At 42.9% G+C, this 23,888-nt stretch overlaps 1 protein-coding gene across 1 annotated transcript in view; it reads left to right on the plus strand.

Annotated features, from left to right (window-relative positions):
• The window catches only part of IRF8 (interferon regulatory factor 8), a 205,575-nt gene that overhangs the window by 152,416 nt on the left and 29,271 nt on the right, over positions 1-23,888 (plus strand). The window contains exons 8-13 of the mRNA XM_082270439.1: positions 3,753-3,926; positions 10,558-10,741; positions 12,507-12,571; positions 14,456-14,564; positions 15,733-15,786; positions 23,239-23,622. Coding sequence (XP_082126565.1) covers positions 3,753-3,926; positions 10,558-10,741; positions 12,507-12,571; positions 14,456-14,564; positions 15,733-15,786; positions 23,239-23,622 — 970 coding nt within the window. The remainder of the gene's footprint in view (positions 1-3,752; positions 3,927-10,557; positions 10,742-12,506; positions 12,572-14,455; positions 14,565-15,732; positions 15,787-23,238; positions 23,623-23,888) is intronic.

Below are 23,888 nucleotides of genomic sequence, written 5' to 3' on the forward strand. Positions count from 1 at the left end.
AAAAGAGCACTTAGACATGCAGCAGTTCACAGATTCTACAAGGGAACACAATTCCACTTAGTTTGAAGATGTGTGGATTCATTACACTGAATTCTCCCTGTAATATGATATTTTGGATACATTTTTTGCAGTTTCCAGGCGCAGAGCTCCCAACTGCAGGAGCTGCTAAAGATTTGTGAATTTAAATAGGAATTGCCAAAACAGATCATTTTCCACTGCTGAACGCTCAGCTGGTAGTCAGCTCTGTCCCTGACTGCAGCGAAAGTAAAAAGGAAACTTATTCCAGACTTTCATTTCAAAGGTCATTTTTACTCTGACACATCTACAGCCGCCTTTCACCTGGAGAAAATCAGGGTAAATTCTGCAGGAAATTTTTTACATTTCTCCACATGAGTGTTGATATAGCAGGCTGCCCAGTGTTTCAGGCTTATTCATAGCTAGGCATGTGCAGGGGGTGTGCCAGGTGTGCCTGGGCACACCCTAATCACTATGTGCAGTGCCAATTCCCCCTACTGCCCGAGCTTCTCCCTCCTTATTGGCCCCCGCACCCACAGTGCCATACTTATTACTGATCATTGAACTCTGCATTACATACTTCTGACCTCTGAACTTTGTCATACTTACCACTGATCATTAAACTCTGCATTGCATATTACTGACCTCTGAACTTTGTCATACTTACCACTGATCATTTAACTCTGCATTACATATTACTGACCTCTGCATTCTGCTTTACGTATTCCTGAGCTATGCACTATGCATTACAACTGACCCATGGACTCTGTGTTACTTACTTCTGACCTCGGCACTGTGTTACATACAACTGACCCTGAACTTTGAGTTATTTACTCCTTACCCCACATTCTGCAGTGCATACTACAGACCTCTGCAATCCTCATTACTTACTCCTGACTCTTTAGTCACTACTACTGGCCTTTGAACTCTGTGTTACTTACTACTGACCCCTGCATTCTGTGCTAAATACTACTGACCTCTGAACTTTACCTTACTGATGACCCCTGAACTCTGCATTACATACTACTGACCTCTGTATTCTGCTTTTCTTAATCCTGACCTATGCATTACACACAACTGAGCCCTTAACTCTATTTTATTAACTCCTGAACTCCTGAGCTATGCACTCTGTGTTACTTACTCCTGACCTATGCACTGTGATGTACATACTGCTGACCCCAAACTATGCATTGCTTACTCCTGGTCCTACATTCTGCATTACATATTTCTGACCTCTGCACTTTGTGTTACTTACTATTGACCTTTGTATCCTGCGTTACTTACTACTGACCTATACACTCTGCTTTTCCTTATCCTGACTGATGCACTCTTCTTTACACAGTACTGAACCCTGAACTCTGTGTAACTTACTCCTGAGCTATGCACTGTGAGTTACTACTGACCCCTGACATATGCGTAACTTACTCCTGACCCTACAGTCTGCAATACATATTACTGACCTCTGAACTTTACCTTACTGATGACCCCTGAACTCTGCATTACATACTACCGACCTCTGTATTCTGCTTTTCTTAATCCTGACCTATGCACTCTGCATTACACACAACTGAGCCCTTAACTCTGTTTTATTAACTTCTGAACTCCTGAGCTAGGCACTCTGTGTTACTTACTTCTTACCTATGCACTGTGATTTACATACTGCTGACCCCGAACTATGCATTGCTTACTCCTGGTCCTACATTCTGCATTACATATTTCTGACCTCTGCACTTTGTGTTACTTTACTTACTATTGACCTTTGCATTCTGCGTTATTTACTACTGACCTCTACACTCTGCTTTTCCTTATCCTGACTGATGCACTCTTCTTTACATAGCACTGAACCCTGAACTCTGTGTAACTTACTCCTGAGCTATGCACTGTGAGCTACTACTGACCCCTGAACTATGCGTAACTTACTCCTGACCCTACAGTCTGCAATACATATTACTGACCTCTGTCTGCACTTTGTGTTACTTACTACTGACCCTTGCATTTTGCATTACATACTACTGACCTCTGAACTTTACCTTACTCACTATTGACCTCTGCACTCTGCTTTTCCTAATCCTGACTGATGCACTCTTCTTTACACAGTACTGAACCCTGAACTCTGTGTTACTTACTCCTGAGCTATGCACTGTGAGTTACTACTGACCCCTGAACTATGCGTTACTTACTCCTGACCCTACATTCTGCATGACATACTACCAACCTATGCACTCTGGGTTACTTACTACTGACCCTTGCATTCTGCGTTACATACTACTGACCTCTGAACTTTACCTTACTCACTATTGACCTCTGCACTCTGCTTTTCCTAATCCTGACTGATGCACTCTTCTTTACACAGTACTAAACCCTGAACTCTGTGTTACTTACTCCTGAGCTATGCACTGTGAGTTACTACTGACCCCTGAACTATGCGTTACTTACTCCTGACCCTACATTCTGCATGACATACTACCGACCTATGCACTCTGGGTTACTTACTACTGACCCCTGCATTCTCCGTTCCATTCTACTGACCTCTGAACTTTACCTTACTTACTACTGACCTCTGCGCTCTACTTTTCCTAATCCTGTCCGATGCACTTTTCTTTACAAAGTACTGAACCCTGAACTCTGTGTTACTTACTCCTGAGCTGTGCACTGTGAATTACATGCTACTAACCCCTAAACTATGCGTTATATACTTCTGACCCTACATTCCGCATTACAAACTACTGATCCCTAAATTATGTGTTACTTACTTCTGACCCCTACATTCTGCAATACATACTACTGACACCTAAACTATGCGTTACTTACTACTGACCCTACAATCTGCAATATATACTACTGATCCCTAAACTATGCCTTACTTACTACTGACCCTACAATCTGCAATATATACTACTGATCCCTAAACTATGCATTACTTACTACTGACCCTACAATCTGCAATATATACTACTGATCCCTAAACTATGCCTTACTTACTACTGACCCTACATTCTGCAATATATACTACTGATCCCTAAACTATGCGTTTCTTACTACTGACCCTACAATCTGCAATATATACTACTGATCCCTAAACTATGCATTACTTACTACTGACCCTACAATCTGCAATATATACTACTGATCCCTAAACTATGCCTTACTTACTACTGACCCTACATTCTGCAATATATACTACTGATCCCTAAACTATGCGTTTCTTACTACTGACCCTACATTCTGCATTACATACTACTGACCCTTAAACTATGCATTACTTACTACTGACACTACATTCTGCAATATATACTACTGATTCCTAAACTATGCGTTACTTACTACTGGCCCTACATTCTGCATTACATACTACTGACCCCTAAACTATGTGTTACTTACAACTGACCCTACATTCTGCATTACATACTAATTGACCCCTAAACTATGCATTACTTACTCCTGACTCCCACATCCCGCATTACTTACTACTGACCCTTGTGCGCTTCAATCCTTCCTTTGAATTGGGGCTTTGCTAGGTTATCTCCGTAAAAAAAGAACGTTCCATCCTGGTGATCTTGAATTGAATCTTGGTGATTTTGATTTCTTCCATGTTGTACAGGTAGATCTTCACCTACTCCTACTACCAACCCTTCCCTGCTCCATCCAAAACAATAGAGTCCAGATCTAAAGCATAGAGATATGAGGAAGATATCATGTGAAACTCTCTTACCTCCTTCTGTGTTCTCTCCTATCAGATGTGTGATCGTAACAGTGGCCGGAGGCTGCGTCAGTGGCTCATCGAGCAGATCGACAGTGGTCGCTACCCCGGGCTGATCTGGGAAAATGACGGCAAAAGTCTCTTCCGTATCCCCTGGAAACACGCCGGGAAGCAGGATTACAATCAGGAAGTGGACGCCTCCATCTTCAAAGTAAATACACGCACCGCCCCTCTCATAAACCAGGAATGAGATGTGAGGCTTTAAATCCATTTTCCAGCAGATGGGATGTTGGCTTGGAAACACCAGAAGTATGCTGATTGATGCAATAAACAATGTGCAATAAGCAAAATCAAACAAAGGTGAATGTTTAAATGGCAAAGTGTCACTGGATAAGTGAAACTCTTGTTGCCTAGATCATTTTTTTGTGAATAAGAAGCCACGATCTTTTCACAAAAAAATGACAAATAATAAATGGTGCAAAAAGTACGTCTTTTCGCGGGACAGAGCCGACCTGCTGCAGTAAAACTACGGCGGCTGGTCGGCAAGCGGTTAAGGAGCACCATAAGCTTGGATACATTCCCTGGAGCTGGCTGACCACTTGTCTTCAGAGGTGCTTCCACTCACATACATATGATCTCTTGGTGGGATCATTTAATTTGGTAAGCACACAATTTTCACATATAGAGCACAGCGGTGACACACTTTGTGGATTATTTCAGCTGCACTACAAAAAGTTTGTTGTATTTGCATGTGGGAAAGTTGGCACATCATCTTTTCACTAAACACATTGAATTGTGGAGCACTGGACTATTTATGAACTTTCTGCACCAATTTATTTACAGTGGCGGCTGGTGCTCCATGGGCCGGGGGGGTGCCAAGGGACTACACCATACCCCCCCCCCCTGAACCACATCAGCTCCAGCCTGTACTGTCCCCCCCCCCCTGTCGCCAGCTCACACACCCTGGGCAGGCAGCGGCTGCGGCTTCCCCCTCAGTCTCCTCCCTCCTCCTTGGCCAATAGCATGGCTTTTCCGTTCCGTCAATCGGGATACGGGTCTCAGGACCCGCTTCCTGATTGGCCAGGAGGAGAATCAGTGTGGCAATAGCGAATATTCATTCGCTGTTGTTACACAACTGCGTAGGCTCAGGGCGCAGTGCTCTGCCACCCTTTTTTGAAGCCTATTAGAGCCTCTGGCTCTAATCACATGCTTCAAAAAAAAAAAAAAGACCCCATTGGAATCTATGCGTCCGGTGCCCTGCATGTAGATTAGGGGGCCAGATGCATGCATAGGGGGGGGGGGGGGCGGCGCCCCTGCGCCCCCAATGGACGGGCCAACACTGTTTATTTATGAACTTTTTGATGTAATTCACTTGATACGCCGTTCTAGGCAACAAGAGTTTCACTTCTCTGGTGACACTTTGCCATTTGAACATTCACTATTGTTTGATTTTGCTTATTGTACATTGTTTATTGAATCTGTTACCTAATCATTTTTAGGATAATATCCCAGTCAAAAATAGTGCATCTTATTTATTTTACAACGTCTTTTTCTCCTCACTATTCAAGGAGTGTTTGATTGCAGCAGTTTTCTGATTTCACATTTTCGCAGCTGAGCAAACCTTTTGCTATTGTTTATATTGTTTAATGCTAATTGATCAAAATAAAGGGAATCAGTCAAATGAGAAGATGCCTGTGTGAAATGGGTCGTCAAATGAGAAGATACCTGGGTTAAATGGATCGTCAAATGAGAAGATACCTGGGTTAAATGCGTCAGTTAGAAGCTACCGTTTTATGGCTCCTGACTTTGCTCGCAATTAAGCAGGTTACCCTTTTAAAAGGCTCCCACCTGAATCTTCTCACACAGGAACTCACGACAAAGTCCCTTGAAATGGTTTCAGTTGCAAAACTGGCCCATTTTGTTTTGGGTGGAGTGTGATAGCAGAAATGTATATTTACCATTTTAGCCCCGATGTGAAGCATTAGGTAAGCTCCTCCCATTTGCTGCCCATATGACTGAATGTCTGCATCCTGGTGAAGTGGGAAAGCTACAACAACAGTCAGGCCCTTTGGCAAGACTCCGCCCACCCCCTGGCAGGCTAGGGTGTCAGGTAAGGAGATGATTGGAGGAAATCCTGAAACTTGATCTACACATTGGGGCTGGAGTGGTCAATGTAGCCTTACACACCGGTCACATTTATCAACCACCAATCAAAGCAACATGCAAAATTTTAGGGAGATCCCCCTTTTAAAGAATCAGGTATCAATGAATTGACAGCGGTTATAGGTGGAGCTCTGATGGGTTGCTTCATCCCTAATTCCTTGGATGTCTATGGGACTCCATTGGTTAGAGTTCTTTCTCTACATCTCATTATACCTTATATCATATTAATTGCAAAAAAGCTTAATTGACACCAGGCAAGGTCAACCAGGCATCTCTTTCCCTACAAGAGATGACACAGATGGGTTTCGGCCACAATATGGGCTCTTATGAATAAGCCTATATTGTGGGCAAAATGTGTATCCTAGAAAGCCCAGTATCAATGAATTAACAGGGCTTATAGGTGGAGCTCTAATGGGTTGCATCATCCTTAACTCCTTGGATCTCTCTGGGACTCTATTGGTTAGAATTCTTTCCTGGAGATCCCACCTCTACATTTTATTATATCTAAACATTTTTTTAAATTTTTTTGCTGACTCACAACAAGCTTAGTTGGCACCATACTGAGCCAACCAGACATCTTCTTCCCCACAAGATATGACACTGACGCGTTTCAGCCACAATATGGGCTCCTATGAATAAGCCCATATTGTGGGTGAAATGCGTATCCTGGAAAGCCCAGTATCAATAAATTCACAGCAGTTATAGATGGAGCTCTGATGGGTTGCATCATCCCTAATTCCTTGGATCTCTCTGGGCCTCCATTGGTTAGAGTTCTTTTCTGGAGATCCCACCTCTACATTTCATTATATCTAAACATTTTTTTATGCTGACTTGCAACAAGCTTAATTGATACCAGACAAGGCCAATATTCAGGAAGAAGAATACACATAATAAAAAGATTTAGACCAGGGGTTTCAAACTGGTGGCCCTCCAGCTGTTGCAGAGATACAATTTCCATGAGGCATTGCAAGGCTGACAGTTACAAGCATGACTTCCATAGGCAGAGGCATGATGGGACTTGTAGTTCCGCAACAGCTGGAGGACCGCCAGTTTGAGACTCCTGATTTAAACAATATTTTAAAGCATGGGGGTTCTGGACAAGTACAGGTTGGGCTCAGGTTAGGGTTATGGGGATCTTGATGGCATGCTTTGTAGGTCTTTTTCAATGCAGAAACTTTAAACCAAGTAGTTTTTTTTGTGCTAAAAATGTACTGGAGAGGGTGAATCCCTTGGCCCGTACACACATAGCGATTGTCGGCCGTAAATATTCGGCCACCGACCGATCGGCCGATTGTCGGCTTGTTAGTATGATGCTTCTGACAACCGACTGCGACTTTTCGGCCGAACAGAATCTGGCGTGCAGACTTTAAAATTTTTGTTGGCCAACACCAGAACGGCCGATTGTTCCTCAGTCAGTACAGAATTCAGCCGACAAACAGCAGATGAGCAAGACTGGGCATGCTCAGAGAAGAAAAAACACACGGAAAGTTAACCATCACATGACATCACTTCTGCAGTCGGCTGTTGTTGGCCGACAAAATTCGTGTGCAGTCTTTATCACTTTTCAACCGGAAGGACAGCACCGGACAAAAGACGGCCGATTGTTCGGCCAACAATCGGTACGTGTGTACGGGCCTTTAAAATAGACCCAGTGGGGTGGGCGGAACTGGGACCTCAAAGGTAGCGATCATCTAACCAATAAAGTCTTTGAAAAGTATTAAAAGTCAATAGGTCATCTATCCTCACTAAAACTGACGTGTCCATTCTGGGGTCACAATAGGGACATAAATGTGATGGCGTAGATCGCCTATCACAGTTGCAGAGGACAGGAGCAGAAATATCGGTTCAGGATTGCATGCTGTGTTCAGCCTAGAAAGGGTTAATGAGGAAGAAGTTCACTTCCCTTTTGCAGAGCAAATAAGAATTTCTATTCAAATCTCACTGTCCGAGGTCAGGATAGTCATGATGCACATTGCTGAACACGCACTCCCTGTAAATAACACGATGCCATGGAAACTTCTGTTATGAAATATGCTAACATTTAATGAAGGGAGAATGTCGCACATACACCAAGGGGACCGTGTTGTTGGACAGATTGGAACAATGTAGAAACAGCTTCTACTTTCAGGCCTCTGACGTCGCTGAGCAGCCACTGGTGGAACATTAGACGCTTCACCATGCAATTCGTTTAAACACAGATAGACATGGGGGAAACAAGTTATTAATTAGTGTACCTCTGATTGTTCAAGAGCATTCTCTTGAACAATCAGCAGTTCACTGATTGTACCGAGTCCTTCTTTAGTTCATGGTTTCATAATAATATTAATTTATTTAAAATAATAAATTATGGTGAGTGAGTATCACTAAAACTTATACCATTTTCATATTATTATTATTATTATTAATAACAATATTAAATAATAAATTAGAATGAGTATACTATATAAATATACTATATATGTACACTGTTATACAAACTGTACAATCACTACTTTACATTGTAGCAAAGTGTCATTTCTTCAGTGTTGTCCCATGAAAAGATAGAATAAAATATTTACAAAAATGTGAGGAGTGTACTCACTTTTGTGTGATACTGAGTACACCCCTCACATTCTTGTAAATATTTTTTTATATCTTTTCATGGGACAACACTGAAGAAATGGCACTTTGCTACAATGTAAAGTAGTGAGTGTACAGCTTGTATAACAGTGTAAATTTGCTGTCCCCTCAAAATAACTCAACACACAGCCATTCATGTCTAAACTGCTGGCAACAAAAGTGAGTACACTCCTAAGTGAAAATGTCCATATTGGGCCCAATTAGCCATTTTCCCTCCCCGGTGTCATGTGACTCATTAGTGTTACAAGGTCTCAGGTGTGAATGGGGAGCAGGTGTGTTAAATTTGGTGTTATCGCTCTCACTCTCTCATACTGGTCACTGGAAGTTCAACATGGCACCTCATGGTAAAGAACTCTCTGAGGATCTGAAAAAAAGAGTTGTTGCTCTACATAAAGATGGCCTAGGCTATAAGAAGATTGCCAAGACCCTGAAACTGAGCTGCAGCACGGTGGCCAAGACCATAACAGGTTTAACAGGACAGGTTCCACTCCGAAGAGGCCTTGCCATGGTCGACCAAAGAAGTTGAGTGCACGTGTTCAGCGTCATATCCAGAGGTTGTCTTTGGGAAATAGACGTATGAGTGCTGCCAGCATTGCTGCAGAGGTTTAAGGGGTGGGGGGTCAGCCTGTCAGTGCTCAGACCATACGCCGCACACTGCATCAAATTGGTCTGCATGGCTGTCATCCCAGAAGGAAGCCTCTTTTAAAGATGATGCACAAGAAACCCACAAACAGTTTGCTGATGACAAGCAGACTAAGGACATGGATTACTGGAACCATGTCCTGTGGTCTGGTGAGACCAAGATAAACCTATTCGGTTCAGATGGTGTCAAGCGTGTGTGGCGGCAACCAGGTGAGGAGTACAAAGACAAGTGTGTCTTGCCTACAGTCAAGCATGGTGGTAGAAGTGTCATGGTCTGGGGCTGCATGAGTGCTGCCGCCACTCATGAATGCCATCATGTACTGTGACATACTGAAGCAGAGCATGATCCCCTCCCTTCCGAGACTGGGCCGCAAGGCAGTATTCCAACATGATAACGACCCCAAACACACCTCCAAGACAACCACTGCCTTGCTAAAAAAGTTGAGGGTAAAGGTGATGGACTGGCCAAGCATGTCTCCAGACCTAAACCCTATTGAGCATCTGTGGGGCATCTTCAAATGGAAGGTGGAGGAGAGCAAGGTCTCTAAAATCCACCAGCACTGTGATGTCATCATGGAGGAGTGGAAGAGGACTCCAGTGGCAACCTGTGAAGCTCTGGTGATCTCCATGCCCAAGAGGGTTAAGGCAGTGCTGGGAGATAATGGTGGCCATGCACAATATTGACACTTTGGGCCCAATTTGGACATTTCCACTTAGGGGTGTACTTACTTTTGTTGCCAGTGGTTTAGACATTAATTGCTGTGTGTTGAGTTATTTTGGGGTGACAGCAAATTTATACAGTTATACAAGCTGTGCACTCATATATATACACGTTATGTATATATATATATATATATATATATATATAGTATATATATATATATATATATATATATATATATATATATATATATACAGTATATATATATATATATATATATATATATATATATATATATATATATATATATACGGTATATATATATATATACACATATAAGGATACTATTATCACATTAATATTATTATTTTAATTATAATATTACCACCACTACTACCACTACTACTACTGCTACTAATAATAAAAAACAATTGCAAATAATAATGATAATACTTCTATTAATAAAATAAATATTCTCTTTTAAAGCATAAATGCCAATTATCATAATTAAAAACTATACTGTTTTCATATTATAATTGCTAATATTATATTACTACTATTACTGCTACTACCACTAGTAATAATAATAATAATAATAATAATAATAATATTTCCTTGCAGACCCCCATAAGCTGTACTTATTTTTTTCTTTACATAAAAAGTTTTTTTTTTTATAACCTACTAATGTGTGGGCAATGTTGATGCAAATAGTGCTTATCAGAGCTCATCTTTACATAACCAGTTTTTCTCTTTGTAGGCCTGGGCCGTATTTAAAGGAAAATTTAAAGAGGGCGATAGGGCGGAGCCAGCGACGTGGAAGACACGCCTACGCTGTGCACTCAACAAAAGCCCTGACTTTGAGGAGGTGACAGAGAGATCTCAGCTGGACATTTCGGAGCCATACAAGGTGTATCGAATCGTCCCGGAGGAAGAGCAGAAATGTGAGTGGTTGGGGCTGAGTCATGTGACTATGTGTTAGTGTTGCAAAGCTGGAGCTAGTGACAGATCTAAAGATTATTTATTATAATATTATTAATAACAATGTAACTTTTTTTGCAATGGAAGAGCAGCTAATGTGTAGACCCAACCTAAATCCACTACATTTGTTCACCTGCTATAATACTTCACTTATAGGGAAACAAATGCAGCAGCAGAGTAGGGAAAACTCTCATTGGAATATGGGAAAGGAGTTTTTTTCCTGTTGTGTCTCAGAACGAATCAGCTTTGAAGGTGAAAGAAGCACAAACAAGTTCAAATTCAGTTTCTCAAAAATGATTATTGGTCTTACTAGTGCAGACCAGCTCCATCATACGTGTTTCGTCACAGTTGACGTCATTGGGGCCATAGTCCTATCATGAATGACACATTTGTTGATACAGCCTATTTGAGTCTGTTTAATTAAAGGATCCACATGTTCTGGGAATAGTCTATTTTGTCTTATAGTGGTGGTACACCTGGGTTATCTACACTCTAGGTTGGCATTTACACCATACGCCTGATCTCCTCAACATCAAGGATGAAATTGGAACTTTGACACTTTTTTTATTTTGATTTTCACACATCAAGCTTTGTCTTCACCATATCAGAATTATTTTGGCATTTATCAACGAATGTTCACTTTTTCATTATTTCCACAATTATATATTGCATCATTTTTTAGCACGGCAAAGATTTGTACATTTATTGGTTTACAATCTATTGATTGTTTTTTGCCAGCTGCTTCTTTTTGGACCTGTCAGCATGATATCTGTTTGTTTATTATACCTGTAGACCTGCTGTGCCCATTATGAGGGTTCCCACCATCCCTGTGCTGAGTTCCTGGGTCTGTACACCTGCTGTGCCCATTATGAGGGGTTCCCACCATCTCTGTGCTGAGTTTCTGGGTCTGTACACCTGCTGTGCTCATTATGAGGATTTTCCACCATACCTGTGCTGAGCTTTCGGGTCTTTACACCTGCTGTGCTCATTATGAGGGGTTTCCACCATTCCTGTGCTGAGTTTCTGGGTTTCTACAACTGCTGTGTCCATTATGAGAGGTTCCCACCTTCTCTGTGTTGACTTCCCAGGTCTGTACCCCTTCTGTGCCCATTATGAGGGGTTCCCACCATTACTGTTCTGAGTTTCTGGGTGTGTACACCTGGCGCCAATTATGAGGGGTTCCCACCATCCCTGTGCTGAGTTCCCAGGTCTGTACACCTTCTGCGTCCATTATGAGTGGTTCCCACCATCCCTGTGCTGAATTGCTGGGTCTGTACCCCTTCTGTGCCCATTATGAGTGGTTCCCACCATCCCTGTGCTGAGTTCTTGGGTCTGTACACCTGCTGTGCCCATTATGAGGGGTTCTCACCATCCCTGTGCTGAGTTCCCAGGTCTGTACACCTGCTGTGCCCATTATGAGGGGTTCTCACCATCCCTGTGCTGAGTTCCCAGGTCTGTACACCTGCTGTGCCCATTATGAGGGGTTCTCACCATCCCTGTGCTGAGTTCCCAGGTCTGTACACCTGCTGTGCCCATTATGAGGGGTTCTCACCATCCCTGTGCTGAGTTCCCAGGTCTGTACACCTACTGTGACCATTATGAGGGGTGGGGTCAGAGTCGGTAACTATGGAAGGCAGACCCAGCTCACTATGACTCCACCTATAACTGCAATGTCTATATGTAGTATTATACTTCATTGTTTACATCAATTTAATTTTGTTTCTGAAGGTAAAATTGCGGGGAACAACCTGAATGATCTCACAGAGATGGACTGCAGTCCCTCAGAAATGGAGGTAAGAAAATAAGACTCCGGGAAATGAGGAAATTCCTCCATTCAGTCAGTTAGCTATTTATTTAAACAAGTCACCCAGCATATGTTAAGTATTGTTAGTCTAATTACCTGATACCTGTTTTTACATCAACTTCCCATCATTCCCTGCACAGCAGCAGCACTGCAAACTGGCTGGAATGCCTTGTAGATTTCTGTCATCCCCACATGTTTCAGGCTTTGGGGGATGGCATGGGAAGAATTTGGTATTACAGGAGGTGGACAGGGAAGATCTCACCAGTGATAAATGGTGTTAGTTCAAAAACAGGTTGAGAGCAATCTGCAGATGGGGGAAAGACACAGCAGAGCTATAAACTCTGGCACGTGGTGTTGATCACAGGAGCAGCCAAACAGAATCACACATATATTTTCACACAGATCAGGTCACACATGTTTTTTCATTCGCTTGCTTGGAGTTGAGCTGTATTAATAAAGTGTCATAATGGAAACTTTGTATACATTGCATCACTTTTTACAGTCATGATTTAAAGTGAACCTGTCATCATATTTACAGTGTCATCATAAGTACAGTGCCAACTTGTCATCATATAAGTACAGGGCCAGCCTGTAATCATATAAGTACAGCGCCAGCCTGTCATGATAAGTACAGTGCCAGCCTGTCATCATAAGTATGGGGCCAGCCTGTCATCATATAAGTACAGTGCCACCTGTCATAATATAAGTACAGTGCCAGCCTGTCATCATATAAGTACAGTGCCAGCCTGTCATCAAAAGGACAGTGCCAACCTGTCATCATATAAGTACAGTGCCAGCCTGTCATCATATAAGTACAGTGCCAACCTGTCATCATATAAGTACAGTGCCAGCCTGTCATCAAAAGGACAGTGCCAACCTGTCATCATATAAGTACAGTGCCACCTGTCATCATATAAGTACAGTGCCAACCTGTCATCATATAAGTACAGTGCCAACCTGTCATCATAAGTACAGTGCCAGCCTGTCATCATATAAGTACAGTGCCAGCCTGTCATCATAAGTACGGGGCCAGCCTGTCATCATATAAGTACAGTGCCACCTGTCATCATATAAGTACAGTGCCAGCCTGTCATAATAAGTAGAGTGCCAGCCTGTCATCATATAAGTACAGTGCCAACCTGTCATCATATAAGTACAGTGCCAGCCATCTCATCAAAAGTACAGTGCCAACCTGTCATCATATGAGTACAGTGCCAGCCTGCTATCATAAGTACAGTGCCAGCCTGTCATCATAAGTACAGGGCCAGCCTATCATCATATAAGTACAGTGCCAGCCTGTCATCATAAGTACAGTGCCAGCCTGCCATCATATAAGTACAGTGCCAGTCTGTCATCATAAGTACAGAGCCAGCCTGTCATCATAAGTACAGGTCCAGCCTGCCATAATATAAGTACAGTGCCAGTCTGTCATCATAAGTACAGGGCGAGCCTGTCATCATATAATTACAGTGCCAGCCTGTCATCATAAGTACAGTGCCAGCCTGTCATCATATAAGTACAATGCCAGCCTGTCATCATATAAATACAGTGCCAGCCTTTGATCATAAGTACAGGGCCAGCCTGTCATCATCTAAGTACAGTGCCAGCCTGTCATCATATAAATACAGTGCCAGCCTGTCATCATCTAAGTACAGTGCCAGCCTGTCCTCATATAAGTACAGTGGCAGCCATAGTTGACTTTTGAATATGTTGCTGGTTCCTTGGCTGTTATATTTGAGGTCGGTGATTTAACTGGGTCCAGGCTTGTCCCGGATTCGTGAAGCAGCAGGATGACCATGACGTTAGGAAGAAGCTGCTTTTATTAGGAAGAGATTGTCCTTTCCTGTCTCTGAATTGCACCTTTGTTTTTCAGACGTCTGCGGACGACTTCTTGGTGAACATTAAGCGCAGCCCGTCCCCGGCCAAGGACACCTGCCAGAAGCCTGGGTCACATGAGTGGTGGACGTACCCTTCCAGCGCAGGTAATGGCACCTCCTATCATGCACTGCCATACTTATAGTGATACACAGGGATGGATAATGGAGGCATTGCCCACTTTTTCCCCCCTTCTGCAATCTGTAGATTTACATTCTCAGGCTCCCTAATATAAGGGCGGGCCAGGGGGCAGTCAGCTTGATAGGAAAGGGCAAGACCAGGCATCACTAAATGGCGGACCACGGTCCGGACCCAGACCGAATCACTGTCCTATACGGACCGCCATGGTCCCGCCATTTAGGATCCAGTTCTTTCTCCCTGCCTACGCAGCTGTCACTATCACAGCAGAGCAACGAGCGGGAGGCAGAACAGTTCTGCACTTAGAGCAGGAGGCACAGCAGCACTAGATAGAGGGTAGGAGTGGAAGCTGCCAGAGTTAACTTTTCAAATTAACAAGCTGGTGAGTGGTTGCTAGGACTGCCCTTCGTCTTAGCAACCAATAACCAACCTGGTATTATGAAAAGTTAATTCTGGCACCTTCCGCTCCCACCCTCCATCCAATGTTGCTGTGCCTCCTGCTCTGTGTGCAGAACTGTTCTGCCTCCCACTCTTCGCTCTGCTGTGATAGTGACAGCAGGGGTGGCAGGGAGAAAGAACTAGCTCCTAAATGGCGGAACCATGGGGGTCCGAATTCCGACAGTGATTCGGTCCAGATTTGGACCGCGGTCCGCCATTTAGCCCTTTTCTGTCAAACTGACTATCCCTGGCACGGCCTTTTCATTAATTGGATTTTAAATGTTTTAATCATAGAGACCCCGCATCACATGTGGGTGTTACCTTTGCAAATGTAGCCTGCCTAAGAACACCCACACCTCCAGATTGACACCCACCCATCGAGGCTTTTTATTATTTGCATAACTCCTCCCAAGAGCCAGCCCACTGCTTGCATCAGGAGTGAGGGCTCCTAAGAGGAGTAGGGAGGCAAGGGGCTGTGATGTTTTCAGGAAGCGATGTAAAGCCCTCTGACAGTCCCCTTCCACCCCGCCAGCCATGATCAGTCTGCATAGAGAACAACAGAGACCCAGTGATGACATCAGTGGTTCTAAAATTAAGGAATGTAAAGAGAAAAAAGGCTTTTATTAAAAAAAAAAAAAAAAAATCATTCAACTCTGAGAGATCTGATATCTGAATTATAAATCTTTTTGTCTTCTTTAGGAATGCATGGAGTGGAAGGTTATAACATGTATCCCAATGAACCGATCTCTCACGGTAAGACATACTAAGCTTTCAAGGACAATCCGTTTCTTAGCAATCTAATAGGCCATACACACTATACAATTTTCTTTAGATTTTTTCCTTTAGATTTACCAAAACCATATAATATGAGGTCAAATCTAAACACTTTTAATTTGAATGCAATCTGGCAGGCCCTTGCACTACATAGTTGAAGGTAAATCTAAAGGAAATCTAACAACAAAAGTTGTATAGTGTGTATCCAGCTTTAATGTACAATCTTTTTCAGGCTGCATTCACACCCTACACACATAGGGAGGCCCATTCATTTGAAAGGGCTGCCCTATGTGCAAAAAACCTCAAAAAAAACAAAGAAGATACAAAGAAAGTACCCCCAATGGTATGGGATTTTACATGCCACTCAAACACTGAACAAAGATGCAAAATTATACGTGTAAAATCACATTTATTACATAACAAAAAATTGGTTACACAAACATGTATGGATAGAACAAGCTAGACATAACGAACTTTAAAAACTTGCAAGTAACAACAGACCAGTATCCGTACAGAAGACTCTTGGTTATCATTGGTAACCCTACGCGTTTCGGGTTTTGAAGCCCTTCCTCAGGGGTCAACCAAAGTTCGGTACACAATGTTTACCCAAAGCAGTTTTCTTTGTAGGGAAAAAAAAACAAAAAAAAAAACAAAGAAGATCCTCCACCTTAGTTGGGAATTGCGCTCCACGTGTCTTTTTACCGCAGATTTTAGTATAAACCATTGTCTGGTATCCAGGGCCATCTTTACTATGGATTGGACCCTGGGCAAACATTTTCTTGCCCCCCCCCCCCCCATGCAATTTTGCTCTCCACCAAAACGTCCTAAAAAAAAAAACAAAAAAAAAACAATCACACATAGACTTATCTAAACAAACTATTTACACTTGGATTTTGCATATACTTCACATTCTTCTATCAATCATCTTATCATTATTCTTGCACACACACTTTATTGATTGGAATGGATCTTCGGCATGCTATTCTGTTAGGGTCCTTTCACAGGAGCTTTCCGCCCAGTGGACTCAGTTTTGCTCATCGGGGATCGATCCACCGATCCCCGCTGAGCAGACGGAGGACAGATCGGTCTCCACTTACTTTGCAGACCTGTCAGATCCCCGCTCTCCTCTATGGGAGGTCAGATGAAAACAGACCACCTGTCCGTTTTCATCTAATCCTATACGATCCTCCAGGCAGATGGAAAATAGGGTTTCTATCCATCTGGATTTCACAGACAGGACGGGATCGGATAGCAGCGGGTGTCAGTGGACATGTCACCGCTGACATCCGCTGCTCCATAAGGGTGCATAGAGCGTCCAATGTGAAAAAAAACCGACAGGCGGACGGGATCGGAAAACCCGTGTGAAAGGGGCCTTAAAGCGGTTGTACACCCAAAAACACACACAAAAAAAAAAAAAACCTGCAAGACAAAGGCATAATGAGCTAGTATGCATCGCATACTAGCTCATTATATATTACTTACCTTACAACGAAGCCCCGACACGGACCCCCGGACATTGCTGCGGGCGCTGCCATGATCCCTCAGCGTCTCTTCCGGGTTCGGCGGCTGCGACGCTGTGATTGGCCGGAGCCACGATGAGGTCACTCCCGCGCATGCGCCCGGGAGTGATTTTCCATCAAGCCCCTGGCACGCAAAACTGAAGGTCCCCCCGGACCTTCAGAGCGCATGCGCCGCTCGCGTGAGCGGCTGCATGCACTACAAATATCTCCTAAACCGTGCCGGGTTAGGAGATATTAATTGTACCTACAGGTAAGCCTTATTATAAGCCTTATTATAGGCTTACCTGTAGGTAAAAGTGTAAAAAAGCGGTCTACTACCGCTTTAAATGTGTTTTATTTTATTACGCCTATGGACATTGTTTTTTACATTTTTTTTATTATGTCTTAATCACTAAAATGCTGTGCAGATTTCACATATAACAAGACAAGCTTTTTATATCCAATTATTTCTATTATTATTAAAAAATTCAAAAATATTTTTTACAGCACTGGAGATTTGGGAGCACTGCCCAGTAGGGTTAACGTTTCCAATTGTTGTATATATCATTCTTTTGTCATTGTTATGTCATTTAGTTAACTGCTGTGTGCACATATCTTGTAGCATCATTATTAGGCACTTTGGAGGTAGCGCCACATTTATTTTATTTTTATCAGTGATATATGTGGAGACACATTTGAGTGTTGGCTGCTACCTGTTTTTGCACATTTTCTCATTGCACTTTATTTTGTTAGTGTGTTGGTTTGTGCATACGTTTTGTTTATTTTTAAAAATGACTTTAGTCCTGGATCACATGTATGCGAGTTTGCTCACGCACAACAGCCCATTTATTTGAATCGGCTGCCATGCCTGCATTTCCCGCAGAAAAAAGGTGCATGCAGCATTTTAAAAATGCAGTGACCTTGAAATTGCATCATGCGACTTACCTGCAGTTCCCGCATCCGTAAATGCCCTGTTTTTTGTTGTGTGGCCTATGCATCTAAAAACACAGCATGTTTGCAGGTGCAGGAACTGCAGAGAAATGGCATGGTGCAAAAGCATGATGTGATTTCAGGGCCACTGCATTTGTAAAATGCTGCATGCACCTTTTTTCTGCTGGAAATGCAGGCATGGAAGCCCATTTAGATAAATGGGTCGTTATGCCTGCACACATCCACATACATGTGAACCGGGCCTCGTCAAGCAGTGCTGCGTTTTACTGTCTGTGTGGAAGATGTCAGCACAGTGCCACCGCTGGTTTTGTAAACCATGCATGTTCTCTAAATAAAAGCCAGAGCCAGGTCAGAGTTTTGGAACTTAATATGGGGAGCCAGGGGAGAAGAAGGACCTACCTGGTCCTGGCCTGCCGAGCTCCACTCGTTTACCATTACCATCTGCGGGCAGCGGGCTTACACTCATGCTTCTGGCTGGCACTCTGACATCGGCTCCTACCCGAGGCCTCCTGAGTCGGGTCCTGATGTACAGGCATGGCATGGGGCGGAGTCAGAGCGTCATTCATGGCCCTACCAGCTCCTTTCTCAAGAAATTTACTGCACAGCGCGCCTCTGCCGGCTGTTGCCTGTGTGGACTGAAGTGGAAGTTTTGTGGCGCCGATGGGGCTCTGTATTTGCGAGCAGCGCTGGCTTAAGGGGTAGCTGCTTTGGGCCCTAAAACACGGACTGGGCCCTGGGCAGCTGCCCCATTTGCCCCGACTGCCCTGCCAGTATCTATGAGAATTCATTGCCATTCAAGTCCTGATGAAAAGGAATATTTGGGCCCAAAATACATTGAATGGTTGACTACTTTTCAAGAAAAATAGTCATTTGAGCCAAAGGAGCCAATAATTTGAAGGAATGTATAACCCCCACATCCTTTCTATAAAAGTGCGGGCTCACGACAGCCGTATTATCATTGTGGGTTGGAGCTGTTAGGCAAACTGACAGTTCTGTTTAGGGGGGGATACTGTTTTTTTACAATTATATTATTATTTTTAATGTTGGCTTTGGTACATGTCCCCCATGTCAGTGCCCAGTCTCCCATGCCTTATATTTCACAATAACATCAAAACACCTAAAGTGTCCTCTTCCCTCCTTCCAAGGCCTCCTCCTTTTTAGCTCTCTTGTCCCCTCCTCCCATGATTGTTTCTAGGACTTCTCCAGAGCCTCTACCATCCTCTGGAACTCTCTACCTCAATCTGTCCGCCTATCTCCTACTCTGGCCACCTTTAGGAGATTCCTGAAAACTCATCTCTTCAAGGAAGCCTATCCCACCTTCACCTAACAATTTAACTTTAAATTCTTCCATCAGCTCATCCCTCCCTTACATCAGCCCCACCCTATTAGATTGTAAGCTCTTATTAACACTTTTTATTGTAAAGGGCAGTGGTGTATTTTGGTTTTGTGCTGCCCTAGGCACGACTAAAATTGGGCGCCCCCCTCATATGTAATTAATTTAATGGATGTGACTCCCTCCAAAACTGAAGTACTACAAGTCCCAGCATAAACCCCTGAGATCTCATGAGAGAGAGGGGGGTGGGTGAGGGAGGGAGAGGGGGGGGGTGGTAGGGAGAGAGAGGGGGGTGGGAGGGAGAGAGAGGGGGGGTGAGAGAGAGGGGGGATGAGAGAGAGAGAGGGGAGGGGTGAGAGAGAGGTGGATGAGAGAGAGAGAGAGGCGGTGAGAGAGAGAGAGGGAGGATGAGAGAAAGAGAGAGGGGGATGAGACAAAGAGAGAGGGGAATGAGAGAGAGAGGGGTGAGAGAGAGGTGGATGAGAGAGAAAGAGAGGCGGTGAGAGAGAGAGGGGGGGGCGGGTGAGAGAGAGGGGGTGAGAGAGAGGGGGGATGAGAGAAAGAGAGTGGAAACTGAGAGAGAGAGGAATGTGAGAGAGAGAGGGAGAGGGGTGAGAGAGAGGGGGGAGGGTGAGTAAGTGAGAGAGAAGGGGGATGAGAGAGAGAGAGGGGGGGAGACAGAGAGAGAGGGGGTGAGTGAGAGAGAGAGAGGGGGGTGAGAGAGGCAGCTCTAGCAACCAGTGGCCAATAGAGTCTCAGGTTGAGGGGGGGGGGGGCGGCGGCTTTTTTGCTGCCCCCCTGCAAAGTGCTGCCCTAGGCCTGGGCCTTGTCAGCCTAGGCCAAAATACAGCGCTGGTAAAGGGGGGTGCAAACTGCTGGCGCTATATAAATCCCATTTAATATTATTATTAATAATAATAATAATAATATTAATAACAACATGCTTTTTAGCCCTACAAATAGCAAGCATTGTATAGGAAGATTTGCACCCTCATAGACTTCAATGGAAGCATTGACATGCTTTGTATAGAACATGTGAAGCGTTGAGTTTTGGAGTCCTAGGGGAAAATATGAAACCTCCTTTAGTGAGCCCTGTTCAGACCTGGCTGTTCATTTTAATACAATGAGGTCTGTTATTCCCCATTGTACAGATGAATACCCGGCTGGGAGGAAGCACCTGTGACCGAAGAGCCCGCCCCCTCACATGGTGGTCACTGATCATTGGAGCATGGCTGTGGAAATTTCCCGCGTAGTAATCAGGCTGATGGGGGAAATTTACTGCTGTATGCATTACTATAACATTTTTGGGATTTTCACTGAAACAGAAACAGAACAGGTGCATACAAGCCAGTTATAAAAAAAAAAAAAAAAAAAAAACATCTGAAGGTGGAACATCCCTTTAATTTTATTTTTTAAGGGGAAATTTACCATGATCTATATTTACTAGTATTTACTTGTTTCTGTTAAAAAAGTAATAGGAACATTTTGTAAAAATATTTTTTTGAAAGGAAAATGTAACATTGTTTATTTTAGGTAAGCTAATAAAACATTTTGGGCACTAGTGATAAAATGCTGTAAAGTGAGGTTGTTTTTAAAATATTGAAATTATTCATTTTAATTGATTAATTTACAGCCTTCATAGTGCATACAAAGAACAAAATATATAAAACAAATGAATCTGGCTCTCACTGTTATTGACAGAATGTTGCACAGAGCTTAAGGTCCAATCACAGACATCCCTTGTAATGTTCTGGCCAGCAATGTTGAACTTTAGTGAGACTTCAGCAGATGCAACCCCCTCCCCCTGCACCCGCTGTGATTGTACACAGCGGGAGTCTGTCAGCACATCATGGCCAATGATTCATGGCTGGGACCTGCGGAGTGGGTGTGTCCAATCACAACCAAGAGCCCTGTGTTGACAATCAACACATGGCTCTGTACTGAGGGAACAATCTCTCTGTTTCTTATCCCTGCTTTGCAGGGATAAGAAATAAAGAGATCTTTAGGAAAAATCAGCATGCATTACACATTGTTAGGCACGCATTTAGACCTTTGATTACCCAAGATGTTAACCCCTTCCCAGCCAGTGTCATTAGTACAGTGACAGTGTATAGCAGAGGTCTCCAAACTATGGCCCTCCAGTTGTTCAGGAACTACAATTCCCATCATGCCCTAATCATGTCTGTAAATGTCAGAGTTTTACAATGTGTCATGGGACATGTAGTTCCGCAACAGCTGGAGGGCCGTAGTTTGGAGATCCCTGGTGTATAGTATTATCACAGATCACTGTACTGGTGTCACTGGTGATGTCAGTGCCAGTTAGTTGGTTCCAACTCAATGTCAGTTAGTGTCAGTTTGTCCGCTGCAATATGGCAGTCCCATTATAACATTGGTGATCACCGCTATTACTAATATACAAAAATAATAATAAAAATTCCAGTATATATACCATAGTATGTAGACTTCAGAGATGTATAGTAACTAAGTAGAACGACTTCACTACTGTACTCAAGTACCGAAAGGCGGTATCTGTACTTTCCTAGAGTAGAATTTTTTTCTCCTACTTCCACTTTTACTTCACTACATTTTTTCAATGATTTCAATACTTCTACTCCAATATTTTTTTTTTGTGCTGCATAGTTACTATTTACAATTATAAAAATTAATTAATAAATTAATTAATAAATGTGTATTATCAGCGCATACGGAAATAAATGCTACTGTATGTATAAATAAAAGCTGCATTTGATATAATAAAAAACAATATGATGTTCAAACTTTTGACTTCTTTCTTTAATAACTACATAACACAGTACTTGTACTTTTACTTTCAGTACTTGAGTAGCAATTTTTTTTTCAAAACTACTGGTACTTTTACTTTCAGTACTTGAGTAGCAACATTTTTTAAAAAACTACTTGCAATACTTAAGTACAAAAAATGTTGAATACTTTAGTACTTCTACTTAAGTCACTTTTTGATCGAGCACTTGTACTTTTACTCAAGTATGGGTTTCGAGTACTTTATACAACTCTGGTAGACTTTAACTTTCATGCAAACCAATCAATATACAATTAGTGGGATTTTTTTTTTTTTACCATAGACATGTAGGAAAATACATTTTGACTAAAATTTATGAAGAAATTTGAATGAAAAAAAATATATATTAAATATGTTTTATTGCAGAAAGTAAAAAAATATTGTTTTTTTTTACCAAAAAAAAAAAAAAAAAAAAAACAGTGGTGATCAAAGAAAGCTCCATTTGTGTGAAAAAAAAATTATATAAATTTAGTTTGGGTACGGAGTTGCATGACGGTGCAATCAGCAGTTAAAGCAGAGTATGGCCTGGTCATGAAGAGGGGAAACCTTCCAGAGCTGAGGTGGTTAAGCATTGTTTCCTATTCTTAAGCCCTGATGAAGAGTTGAGTTTTGGCCCCTGAAATGTGTTGGCTTTCTTATTTTTTTTCCCATTAGATTTTTCATTGAAATTTGTATTTGACTCCAAAACTAAACACTAAACTTACAAAAAAAAAAAAAAAAGTTTGACTGTGATATTGGCTTACAGTTGGGTGTACATCAGCCAAAATATAATAATAAAAAAATCACCCAAAGTTAGGCTCCCCTTGAAAATATCTCTTCTGCCTCCACAGGATTTTCACAGATGATCATCCAGTTCTACTACGGAGGGAAAGCGGTCAGCCAAGTGACGACGACGCGTATGGAAGGGTGCCGCCTCTCCCTGCGCCAGCCCATCGGCAGTGAAAAATATTACCCATCAGAAAGTTTTGAAAATGTCCAGTTCCCGCCGGCTGAATACATTGTGAGCGAGCGCCAGCGGCAGATCACCAAGAAGCTGTTTGGACACCTGGAAAGAGGGGTCCTCCTAATCAGCAACCGGAATGGCATTTTCATCAAGAGGCTGTGCCAGGGCCGGGTGTTCTGGAGCGGGAACTGCATGCCGTACAAAGACCGGCCGGCCAAGCTGGAGAGGGACGAGTTCACTAAGATCTTCGACACCAATCAGTACATAAGAGGTGAGCAATGGATCCCATTTATACATTGAAGTCTAACATTGCAACATTTTTTTTTCCTTTTGGAACTTCTGATAATGTTTTAAATGCTGTCTGTATTTTCCTGTCCGGGTGACAACCACACCCGCTGCTCCTTGTGTAGGTGTCACAGGCACAGGAAGTGAGGGAAGGTCTCCCTAGCAGGGTTACAGACAATAATGAAAGTCTGGTGGCAATTTTACATGACATGCCGTGCTTGCTGTTTAGCAGTGCACAATGACCACAGTTAC

The sequence above is a fragment of the Pelophylax lessonae genome (assembly GCF_965119305.1).
Source record: "Pelophylax lessonae genome assembly, chromosome: 10".
In the NCBI taxonomy this organism is placed as follows: domain Eukaryota; kingdom Metazoa; phylum Chordata; class Amphibia; order Anura; family Ranidae; genus Pelophylax; species Pelophylax lessonae.